The 11978-nt window shown below is 38.5% G+C and overlaps 2 protein-coding genes across 3 annotated transcripts; one reads left to right on the plus strand and one right to left on the minus strand.

Annotated features, from left to right (window-relative positions):
• On the minus strand, positions 1–6614 carry LOC108847596 (topless-related protein 4-like). The gene is made up of 26 exons (XM_057005476.1): positions 5939–6614; positions 5712–5806; positions 5427–5606; positions 5219–5332; positions 4959–5117; positions 4706–4865; positions 4543–4627; positions 4319–4398; positions 4048–4204; positions 3838–3947; positions 3686–3755; positions 3492–3565; positions 3292–3387; positions 3118–3213; positions 2821–2948; positions 2475–2709; positions 2255–2392; positions 2117–2188; positions 1882–2028; positions 1594–1704; positions 1313–1492; positions 1051–1179; positions 869–964; positions 593–781; positions 331–497; positions 1–252 (listed from the first exon to the last, which is right to left on the minus strand). Exons 2-26 carry the CDS (start codon positions 5789–5791, stop codon positions 108–110), a joined length of 3198 nt encoding a protein of 1065 aa, XP_056861456.1. The 5' UTR covers positions 5792–5806; positions 5939–6614; the 3' UTR covers positions 1–107.
• A 184-nt stretch (positions 6615–6798) lies between these two features.
• LOC108847887 (WD repeat-containing protein 26 homolog) lies at positions 6799–9804 on the plus strand. Of its 2 annotated transcripts, none has more exons than XM_018621252.2 (5): positions 6799–6960; positions 7251–8112; positions 8376–8477; positions 8564–9202; positions 9406–9804. In XM_018621252.2, exons 2-5 carry the CDS (start codon positions 7294–7296, stop codon positions 9637–9639), a joined length of 1794 nt encoding a protein of 597 aa, XP_018476754.2. In that variant the 5' UTR covers positions 6799–6960; positions 7251–7293; the 3' UTR covers positions 9640–9804. The 2 variants fall into 2 exon arrangements, with proteins under 2 accessions (XP_018476754.2, XP_018476755.2); XM_018621253.2 differs by having other exon boundaries at positions 6800–6960; positions 7259–8112.
• The last annotated feature ends 2174 nt before the right edge of the window (positions 9805–11978 follow it).

The following is an 11978-nucleotide window of genomic DNA, read 5'->3' on the forward strand; positions in this document are numbered from 1 at the left end:
TGTTCCCCATGTTACTTTTGTTTGAGATCATTTGAGTGACTATACAAAGTAAAGACTATATTAAAGCTTTTTTGACCAAAAACAAAATCTATAAAACTCTAAAGTTGTCAGCTGGAGCCTGGAGGCGAGGTTTCCCATGTTCCTTCTGTTTTCGATGGTTCCACCACATAGACATGGCCATTACTGAGCCCCACTGCAAACTGGTTACTCTCTGACGGATGAGCTGCGATCACTAGCGGATATGCTCTTGAGCTGCAAAACCCACACACATTTCATCAATACATACGTTCAGAAGCTAATAGTATTTGATACATGAGGCATGATAGTTACCTTGGGTTCGAAGGCAAGTAAGCTGTTGGATTAATCCGACATCTCAGTCTCAGATTTGACGCAGTGAGGACATCCACAGTACCATCTTCAAAGCTCACAAAGATTGACTGGCTATCACCTGAATATGTACCTGATGTGATTGGAGTAGTCGCTTCCAATCGAAACCACTGTTTCATTAACAGTAGTAGTTAAATTTAATACTGACGAGTTTGCTGCAACACACGCACGCACACACACTATTGAATCGGTTGATATTACTTACATTATTCAACAAGTCCAGTTTCCGAGCATGGTAAATGGCTATATGCGTTTCATTGACCACCAACAGATGAATCCCATTTTGATGGAACTGCACTCGGGTATTTGAAACAGCCGGCGTTGATCTTCCTTGTGGAACTTGTAAATACTTACTATGTCGCTTCCTCCATCTAAACATGCCCCAAACGCACAACTACATATATACCCCAGATATTTAAGCTGCAAGTTACTACTGTTTAACCAACTTCTAAGCCAAAACTCACAACAACAATATTCTTACCTGTGAATCAGCACCCGAAGAAACTAGAACGTCCATACCCCGTGAGAAAGCAAGCCCTGTTATTCTGTTCTTATGGCCTTTCAATACAGCTCTCACCTAGTAGCATGCAACTCGTCATTATATTATATTCAGGACTTTTACCACCAGGAACTAACCATCATAAATTTCATTCCACGCAATACCTCGCCACTTCTAAGATTGTAGATTTTGATAGATGAATCCTCCAAGCCAATGCAAATGATATTATTTTCTGAAGGATAAAACGCAAGAAATGTTGCTGCAGGCGGTGGAGGCATGCACGTCACCATACTCTATAGGTTAAAGATAATACAGAGCATATCAGAGCATGGAACTTTTTTCAAATCTACTTTTCATTATTACAAATTATCAGAACGCTGCAGTGGTGATTTCATTTTTTTTTACAAGGAAGATACGGTTAGTCACCTTGAAGGTCACCATGTTGAACACAGAGATTTGCCCCCCTGAAGCTGACACAAGGTAGGAGTCATTCTTTGAGAGAGCAAGACAGGGAATAGCCTCTTCCGGGTTTGTATCACTTGTCTCATTAATCATTGTAATCCCACTTTTAGGTTTCCATAATACTGGGCGTGCCTTAGCAGTTGCCTATAAGCAAATATATAAAGTCTATAACCAAAAAACAACAAATACGAAACTCACACCTAACAATGTACAAGGAAACTACTAAAACAAGGAGCCAAGGATACCTTTCCATCCAAATTATCATCGCTATTCTGCCATTTCCACAACTTGTGCTCTCCATTAGAAGCCAAGGCCAGTACTTCAGATCCAGAATTTGTGTAGATTAATCTGGAAACCTGAAATCCCACCACATAAACACACGAGTCAGCAGCAATGATCATCCGCAGGCTACATAACAAATAACAGCTTCAGTCAGGTAACAAAATTATAACTTCTTTACTTGTAAATGTTGTTGACTTTGGAGGTAAACATCTAGCTTGCAGATAGAAGCATATGCTTTAACTATATATTACCTTCGTGTCTGTCACATTGTCAGGGAGCCTCAAGGAGTAGCACTGAGATGGTTCTGTAATCTCTGTAACTTTCCACCTCGTAGATCCTTCACCTGAAACATTAGATGTTCTGGGCATCCCATCAGCCAGAGGTCGCACTTCATTTTTCTGAATAATTAACAAAAAACTGTTTAGTCATACACCGTATATTCGGCACATTACTAGGATACACATCCAGATTCAGACTTTAATTCACCTTCGTAGCTGCAAAAGAGGTAGATTGATCTGCATTTGCATTTGAAGAACCAAAGCCAACACCTCCAGGAACCTGCACACCAGAATGTGTTCACAAATTGCGTACATTTTCCGCAGAGATAGTATCCAAGAAATATACCTTAGTGGCAAGTAAGCGATTTTCTGCTGTTCTCAGCAACCTGAATCCATTATCAGTAGCGAGAATTCTAACACCATAGTCACCGGTTGAGACAGCTAAAAGTGTTCCTTCCTTATTAAATCTAACACAAGGAGAAGCCTGCAGGTTTTCCACAAGTAATTAGCTGCTAGTATGTAAGTAGTAGAAATAGCTAGAGGACACGACTATTAGGTAATATTACCGGTAAGCCACCATCTGCATGAATAGTAGTCAAAGGATTTGTGTTGTCCATGTCCCAAATTTTGATAGTCGATTCATCGCCAGCAGCTAAGAATCTATTCTTGGTTGTGTCAAATTGTACAATCCCTACAGCACGTTGTCCAAGGCCTTGATATGTTCTTTTTATAGAGCCTTCACTATCTTCCCACTCGACTAAGAATGACTCTCCTTCGTTGTTTGTACCACAGGAAAACAACCTGTTGCATGTTATTGTTTTAAAATTTGGAAGGAAAATATAGCAGTCAGCTAACTAGGCAGTCAGTGACTCAGTGCTTTAAAAAATGCTGGTAAAAAATTGAGAGACGAACCTTGTTCCATTGCTGCTGTATGCCATTCTTGACGAAGAATGGCCAGGTGCGTCATAGGTACCTCTCGCACCCAACTCATCATACAGCCAAGTTTTTACTTTTCCATCAGTTGCTGTTGAGAAGACAAACTGTATACGATCTAGAATGCATTAGAGAAAATTTATCTAAATATAAGGAAACAGTATAGGGGATGGTAGTCTAAATAGTAAAATGTATACATTCAGTCAGCCATATGAATCATAGAAACCATAGTAAAATGTACGTTCCAACAACAACAAAAGAAACAATACTTATTACCTGGATATTTTCCTTTTGGTGAGTACAAACAGAGAACACAGGAGCTTCATGACCCTCAAAAGTAAACCGTATAGCCCCAGTAATAGCATCCCAAACCTTTGGATTATTTTAGTTCATGTAAGTCATGCCCAACCATTAACGTGACAACAGAAGATAGATATCAGAAACACAAACCTTAATGAGTCTGTCATCCCCACAAGTAACAACATATAGTTGTTCGTTAGGATATGAAAAGGCAAGATGGTTGACACCTCCTGTATGAGCTTCAATCTGGAACACAGGAGGAAAGAGTAAAACCAAATTGTAGAGCTATGTTGAACGTATGGGAGGCTAAAGTGAGTGATATTAATGAAAGAATAACTGGTAAAATCAACCTCCAGACGACTTCGTACGACATTTTCCCAACCAAAGGAATAGATATGCACGATGTTTTTTGAGTATGCCACGCCTGAAAGGACATTAAAACAATGTCAATATTTTCCAAGTGTTAAAGACTGTTTCTACTCTGGGAATAAACTTAACGATTTAATCAAGATAATAAATTAAATGGAGAACAGTTGGCATGTACCAAACAGAGTTCCATCAGGACACCATGCCACGTGATTTACCGATGCCGTCTCATCAGCGTATAAAGATGTCTGACACAAATTCAAAAGAATTAAAACATGCATCAAAATTTCAGAAAGTAAGAGAATTATATCCAAAAGGTGAGAGGTAAACCTGCAATTCTATTGAACATGCATCAGGCTTCCAGACATCAAAACACTTCTCTGAAATCTTTCTACGAATACCCACGTCCCACAGGAAAACATCACCACCAAATGTACCAACTGACAACATATACCTCAGTACCTTTAGTTGATAAGAAAAAAAGGAAGACATGACATTACAGACTCTGCACGTTTGAGAATGTGGCTTCGTAGGACATACCCAGTAGTACAATTTGCTGAAATGGATGGAAGTCCATGCTAGTGACAGGTGAACCCTGAGGAAGAGTTGCAACAACTATCTTGGGCAAGTCATCAGGTGATAATGTATTATGTCCATGGGGCTGGCCAGAATATGGAACTGGCGGAATATTACCCACCTGGAAAAAAAATCATTACAAACCACCCAAGCTCTTCTGCCACATCTTTTACAAGTAGAAAACCTAAAACTGAAAATCCCGGATACATAACAGAGATTAGTTAGTCATAAGTACCTCCTGTGAGGTTTCACACGGCCTTGATCTCTTCAAAGGATTGTTAGAATCAGCAGTTTGACATTCCATATGACCAGCAGCTAACACAATGTTTCAAGTTAAACAAAATTATTCAAATGAAACGGATTTCAAAAGTTATGATAAAAAGGTAAAATAGTAAGATAATATCGCATTGGCAGGTCTAGTTAATGATAAGACAAAACATTTCAGAATAAATAGACAACCAGGACGTGAAGATGCAGAACGACGACGCCTGACAGGAGCACCAAGAGCACCAGGAGCAGCTGGGATTGTTGAACCAGGAGTAGGCTGAAACATGTGGCAACACTTCATCGCAAAACAAACCTGTTTCCATAGAGCTAGAGAACATAATCATTTGGCACTTACATCATGAGGTGACAACACTTCAGTTGCAATATTGGGATGATTTGTAGCAGGGGATGCAGCTCGCGCAGCAATGGGTTTCTTGCATATATGGTCCACAAACAGAGTCTCGATTTCAAGATTTGGCCTAGGATTCTTACATAGATGATGCTGCCAGTTTAAACTATGAGAAAAAATAGAGTAAATCCCAAGTTTTAATCATCTGAGAAAAGATGTGTGTTTGGACTGAATAAAATAACAGAAAAGTCTCAAGCACCTTTGGTTGATTAGAGTACGCAACCTTGAAGTCTTGACAGTAGGAAAATCGAGTTTGTCGCGGAAAAGTGGATTAGTCTTTATCAGTTTCTCTAAGACAGGAAACAGAAGACCTCTCTCTGACTCTGTGTCCTTGTACGTAGAGAGTTTCGGGTTTTCTCTGAAAAGGTTGATGTAACAGTGAAATGATAAATAATCTTATATAAGCATTCTATGCCCAAAAAAAAATTGTTGCAAGGGTCAAAAACATTGTGAGAGAACCTAAAGTCGTCCAGTGTCAAAAGCAGCATCATTTCCTTGAAGATATCTTCAGAAAAAGGTGCACAAAACCTCAGATCCTTGCGTAATATGTCCAAAGCTTTAGCATGATCACCCCTGCAGATAAAAAATAGAAAAGTAGTGAGACTCATACACCACTAAGCTTAAGCTAAAGCTACTCAAATATATATATATGAAAGCTTATACTTACTTATCCAACGCTTCGAGATACTTTTGCTTTCGGATCTCAAAGAAGATTTCCATGGACTGTTCGTTGTCCTGAATCTTGGTGAATCCAGAAAGATACTTCTCCATTTCGTCCCACTCGCCATTAGTCACCAGTTCCTCAAAGTAACGCATGTTGAAGTAACAACCAGACTCCGATTCCAATCTATGGTTTATTTCAACATTAATCATTAATTACTAATTAAATCAGTTTCTTAATCAACCAATTAGGGGGGGGGGGGGGGGGGGGAAAGGAGATAAAAGGAAGGACCTGTGAACAGTTTCCTTGTGTTTCTCTTCATCGAGAAATTGAAGAATCAAGAACGTGAGTTCCTTCTCTACAGTAGCCATTACTGCACAGCAGCTCTGCGAACGAGATCAACCAACACACATTACATTAAAGGATCATTCGCTAACTAATTGAGTCGTAGAGTCTACGGAAACAAGATACTCTCCAGCAAAAATAGAATAGAGCGGAGATGATAGTCGGAGATGTACCTGCAGAGATTAGATGATGATAGGTTTCTCGCCGATCGAAGAATCTGGAAACGCGAGCAAAAGCGAGATTGAGCAGTGCAGAGAGAGTTCGTTTTAATTTTCTTTGTTGGTTTGCTTTTGAGCATTTGTTGTGGGTGACGATCTGATATTTATAGCGTGGGAAAATTAAATTAGTTACTATAAAGGTGAAAAGAAAAAAGAAAGATTTTTTTTTTGAATTCAAAGAAAACAAGAGACGCTAGTATGGAAAAAAAATTATGAGCAAGATAAGATAGGTTAGTTTGCTTATAGTGGTAGAGCGACGTTATAAGATCCCTGGCTTATCAACTGAATCACGATTTGGTAAGACTCTGGTTTCTTAAAACGGTGGCGTTTTAAAGACAACAGCAACAATTCGTGACGTGGGTAAAAGTTCGACATATATTTTTAGTGGGCCCTTATACAGCCCAAATAAACATAAATATCGGCTGTGTTATGTTTGTAAGTGTAACTTCATGATTGAACACACACGTTCAAGCCCATCGTACGTTTGGTTAGGCAAGTTTCATAACATTTTGAGAGCACAATTCTACCAAACCACATATCGCATAAACCAGTTAGATACCCTTTAACCAGTGTTTAAAAAAAAAAATCAAAGGGTCCAATTGATCATTTTCTAGATCTTTTTCCGAAAAAATTGAGTTGAATATTCTGAAAACTAAAAGATACGCATTTAGTATAATTTTTTAACCACTTGACTAAAAGCACACTAACCCCTGTTTTAACGTGTTTTAAGAAGCAGAGGGTAAAACAATAATTATAAAAACGTGAAAAGTGGGGAAATTTTTTGCAAAAAAGCTTTTGTTGGGAGGAGAGAGCAGCCGCTTGATCAGCCACGCTTCCTTTCTTCATTCATCTTCCTTCCTTCCTTCATTTTTTTAATATATATATATATATTTTCTTCTCTCCTTAATTTGTTTCTCAGACGCTTCTCTTTATCCTTCGTCTGCAATCGCCAAACCTTATCTTTTGCTTCGTATTTGGTAAGATTCGATTGTCTCCCACTCTCTTTTGTATTTTTTTCTTCCATCATAGATCGTTTGATTGTTCTACTCACTTCGATGCCGATGATTCTCAAACTTGTTTTTTTTTGTGATTGATCTATGTACTGTCGATTGCAATTGCAATTAAATCGATTTGAGTCAGTCGTATCTCGGTTTACAGTTTTGATCATTTCGGTTTAACATCTTTTTGCTAGTAGATCTCTGATTTTGATCAAGTATAATCATTTTTTTACTGTTCTACTGTTGCTAACTTGCATTCTGTAAAAAAGAGTTGCAGGATAGCTAGCTATATGGCCTGAACTTAGTAATTTCATGGGAGTTGTGGAGGAAACTGAACCTCCTTCGAAACGTGCCAAACTCCTTGCTGACGAACCCAACGGCAACTCTTCTGTTAGAGTCAGCAGAAGCAGCGTAACAAACAACAACTCTTTGGGAGACCTGATGGCGAGGCCTCTCACAACCTCCTCCTCCCAAGGACGGGATGACGATGATGAAACAACAACGATCGGATCCAAAGGAGTCATTAGGAAATCAGAGTTCGTTAGGATCATCACTAGAGCGCTTTATTCGCTCGGGTATGGTAAAACCGGGGCTATGCTCGAGGAAGAGTCTGGAATCCCTATGCATCGTTCCGTCGTCAAGGCGTTTCTGCAGCAGGTGAAGGAAGGGAAATGGGACGAGAGTGTTGTTACATTGCACAGAATCGGGTTGGTGGATGATAAGACTGTTAAGTCTGCGTCGTTCTTGCTGCTAGAGCAGAAGTTTTTGGAGCTTCTGAGGTTTGATAAGATTGCTGATGCGCTAGGCACCTTGAGGGACGAGATTGTGCCGCTTCGTGTTAATACGAAGCGTGTTCACGAGCTCGCTTCCTCGCTTATAACACCTTCGAAGTTTGTAGCGAATGGTAAAGGTAAAGAGAGTGTGAGTTCGAGGTCTAAGGTTCTGGAGGAGCTGCAGAAGTTGCTTCCTGCTTCTGTTATGGTTCCGGAGAAGAGGTTGGAGTGTTTAGTTGAGAGTTCTCTCCATATTCAGCGGGATTCTTGTGTTTACCATAATACTTTGGATAGTGATCTGTCTTTGTTTTCTGACCATCAATGCGGGAAGCACCAAATTCCTTCTCGGACTCTTCAGGTTAGACTACACTGATCTATCTGTTAATCTTACTTCTGTTTCCTTCATAGTTGTGGTTGTTTCGTCTCTTGGTGATCGATCATTAGTGTGTTGAAACTACAGGTTTCTCCAGCTGATGCCTCTTTGTCTTTTAACATTTTCCCTTGCTACTTATGTTCCCTTGATTATCTAACTAGTAGTTTAGTCAAACTAGCAGTGCATGTATGAGTTTATGACATACATCACATTCTTTAAGTTCTCTCTACTACGTGTGAATGGTTCAGGTCTTGGAGTCGCATACTGATGAAGTTTGGTTCTTGCAATTCTCGCATAATGGCAAATATTTAGCTTCCTCTTCCAAGGATCAGACCGCAATTATATGGGAGGTAATGTTGTTAAAAGTTTTTGATTTGTGTTACCTGTTTTGATAAAGACAACCTGTTTGCTGATTCACTTAGAGTTTGCTATTCAGATCAACGCAGATGGGCACTTTTCATTGAAGCATAAACTCGTGGGGCACCAGAAACCCGTGACTGCGATCTTATGGAGTCCTGACGATCGTCAAGTTCTGACGTGTGGAGCAGAAGAGGCTATCAGACGCTGGGACGTTGATTCAGGAGACTGCATCCACATGTACGAAAAAGGCGGCGGCATCGGTCCCATTTCTTGCGGATGGTACTCTGATGGGCAGGGGATAATCGCCGGGATGACAGACCGGAGCATCTGCATGTGGGATTTAGACGGTAGAGAGATGGAATGCTGGAAAGGTCAGAGGACGCAGAAAGTATCAGACATAGCGATGACGGATGATGGCAAGTGGCTCGTTAGTGTATGCAAAGGTTCCGTGATATCCCTGTTTGATAGGGAAGCGACAGTTGAGAGGTTGATCGAAGAGGAAGACATGATTACATCTTTCTCGCTTTCAGACGACAACAAACATCTTCTGGTGAATCTCCAGAACCAGGAGATCCGTCTTTGGAATATCGAAGGTGACGACGACCCCAAGATTGTGATGAGATACAAAGGCCACAAGCGTTCACGGTTCCTCATCAGGTCATGCTTTGGTGGGTATCAACAAGCTTTCATCGCTAGCGGAAGCGAGGATTCTCAGGTTAAATAATCAGCTCTTTTCATCATATAACCAACCAAGTTCTTCAGTTAATCTATCCGGTATTAGTATTTAGCGTTACAAAACATTATTAGCTTTATACAGAAGACAACAAGATGAGTTTGTGTCTGAGTATAGAAGAATGGTTGCATCTCTATTCAGTTGGTGACATTGGTCAACATGTACATATGTTTTGTGATATGCAGGTATACATATGGCACAGATCAACAGGGAAGTTAATCATTGAGCTACCAGGACATGCCGGAGCGGTGAACTGCGTGAGCTGGAGCCCAACGAACCTTCACATGTTGGCTTCAGCAAGCGATGATGGGACCCTAAGGATATGGGGACTTGACAGGATAAACCCACAGAGCCAGAAGAAGAAGCAAGTGCAACCAAGTAGTAGCAATGGTGTGCTTCACCGATGCAATGGGAACTGATTATGATTTACCTTTTTCTCTTTAAATTACTTAACAGTTATGTTGTTTTCTTCCTTCATCAATCTCTTTTTACTTCGTTTCCTTTGGCATGGAAACAAAAGAGAAAAGCTGTTTTTAATCCTGAACACCCATGAATGGAATGAAAAGAAAATGCAAATTGCAACATTTATTTTTATTTATTTTACTTCTCATGACGCTTTATTGTACATACTTGAATGATATTTTATTTACTAGTGGTTTTCCGGCGCGTAGTCGTATATTTTATTATTAAATGAATTTACAATTTATTTTATAAACTTAGTAAACAAATATGTTCAAAAATTTAAAATTGAATATATATTGAAAGAGAATAATATTTTCTCTGATCCATGGTTAGTGATCTAATGTATTGATTTGTTTTGAAATTGTCTAAGTTAAATATGGAATAGCATAAGTGGTTGTGATTGATCGATTCAAAAAATAGAATAAAAAATTGATATTCATAACAAAGTAAATCCAGTTGAAATTGTTTATAAAAATCAGTTGAAGTTTAAACATGAAGTAAATTTAAATTTAAATATTTATATTTCTTATAATTTTAAAAATATTTTTTAAACAAATTGTTGACATGATACTATTTTAACTATTAGCATCTAGTTTTGGTGTTGCTTTTTAAATAAAAAAACATCACCATCCTTGTATGCGACTTACAATTTCCTTTTACACAATAGTTGAAGTGAGACATGTCTCTTTTTATTTTTTTTGTTTGTACATCAATACTATCTATCTCGTTGTGATAATATTTAATTTTCTGTGAGGTAATTATTATTCTGATTTGCTTATTTCAATTTGATTTAATATGTACTCTCTTTGTTTTCTTTTCTTATTTTTAAAATTGATATTCTTGTACACCATGTTGTCTGGTGCAGTTTTTGTTGGTATCAATGTTGATTTTATGATATTACACCTGCTTGTCTGTGAAAATCGTGATATTTGTGAAATTTCTCAATATATAGTTTTGGATAGGTTTTCGATGCATAAAATTGGGTCTTTAATATAGATGTAACACCGTCTCATCTTCTCTAGAAACCGGCGTGCTACTTACCGAAAATAATATACATGTAAAATTGGGTGTTAATTTCGGTTAAGAAAACCGAGTCATTACAATGCATTTTCGGTGGTACTGGGTTGTGATTTTTGCTTTAGTGAAAAGAAAATGTAACCTACTTTTTCGTATGTTTATGGGTCTTTTGTTGAATAATTTATGTAATTTATTCATTTCTTTCCTTTTTCTGAGTGTTTCGTGCGGTTGTTTGACATGTTGGTTTGCATTATCTATTTTTATAAAGTTGTTGACATTAAATTTTACGTTTAAAAAAAAAACTTTAATTCCTATTTCATGATATGTGTCCCTTCATGATATAGGTCGTGTTGTGTTTAATTTTGTTTTACAGATCCATTTATTCTCCATCCTTAAGTTGTTCATGATGGTTATTTTTCGAACTTTTGGTCTCAGTAAAACTTTAAGTACTCTATAATGTTTACGCAAGTATGGTCATGTAGATAATGATATCGAGAAGTTGATTATGTTGTCTCAATATTTTTTCGTCTTTTTTCACTATGACTACTCGTGGCAGTTTGTCCAACAGACATTTCATTGTTTGTGAGACTATAAAAATATTCGCGACATTTGTATTGATGAGCGCATGAACGGAATGTGCTGAAAAGAATCTGGTTTCTGTCACAGGTGCACAGTTGGGACTTTATATATTGGGTATGTATATACTTTTATTCTCACTCGCCACCAACTTGTCGTCTTGTGCGTTTGTTTTTTTCAGTTACAATCAGGCATTTTGCTGACGACCGTTCCATACAAACAGAGCATCCGCTTGTGCATACCTTATAACCATAGATGCCGTCTTACTCGAGTCATCACTTTAAATAGTAAAGTGTAACGTAAGTTGAGTTTGATTTTGCCCAAGGAGTTTTGAGTTCCCAACTTGTCTGATAACATCACCATTCTTGGGATGGCTTTTGGTCTGACCTTCATGACGTCGACCTGATTTATTGGTGGTGTCGTAACCCTTGATCATCGCCACGGTTCTACTCGATGTTTCGCGTGAAGCTCATATTTGTCATTCGTTTAAGATCACGAATGAGAAAACTTTCATAAGTTTTGAATCCTCATATAATTGCATTTGGACTGTACATCATATCCAGCTCTAGCTTTCTGCTTGAAGTGGAACATATTCAGAAGTAGAGTCCAAGTTACACCAGTCTCTGTTTGATCGCAGTGGCTTTTCTTTGTTGCAGGAACTGAGTTAATTCACTGAGTTGAGCAGGGATGTGAACCATCCATC

Source organism: Raphanus sativus, chromosome 3, assembly GCF_000801105.2.
Source record: "Raphanus sativus cultivar WK10039 chromosome 3, ASM80110v3, whole genome shotgun sequence".
NCBI classification, from domain to species: domain Eukaryota; kingdom Viridiplantae; phylum Streptophyta; class Magnoliopsida; order Brassicales; family Brassicaceae; genus Raphanus; species Raphanus sativus.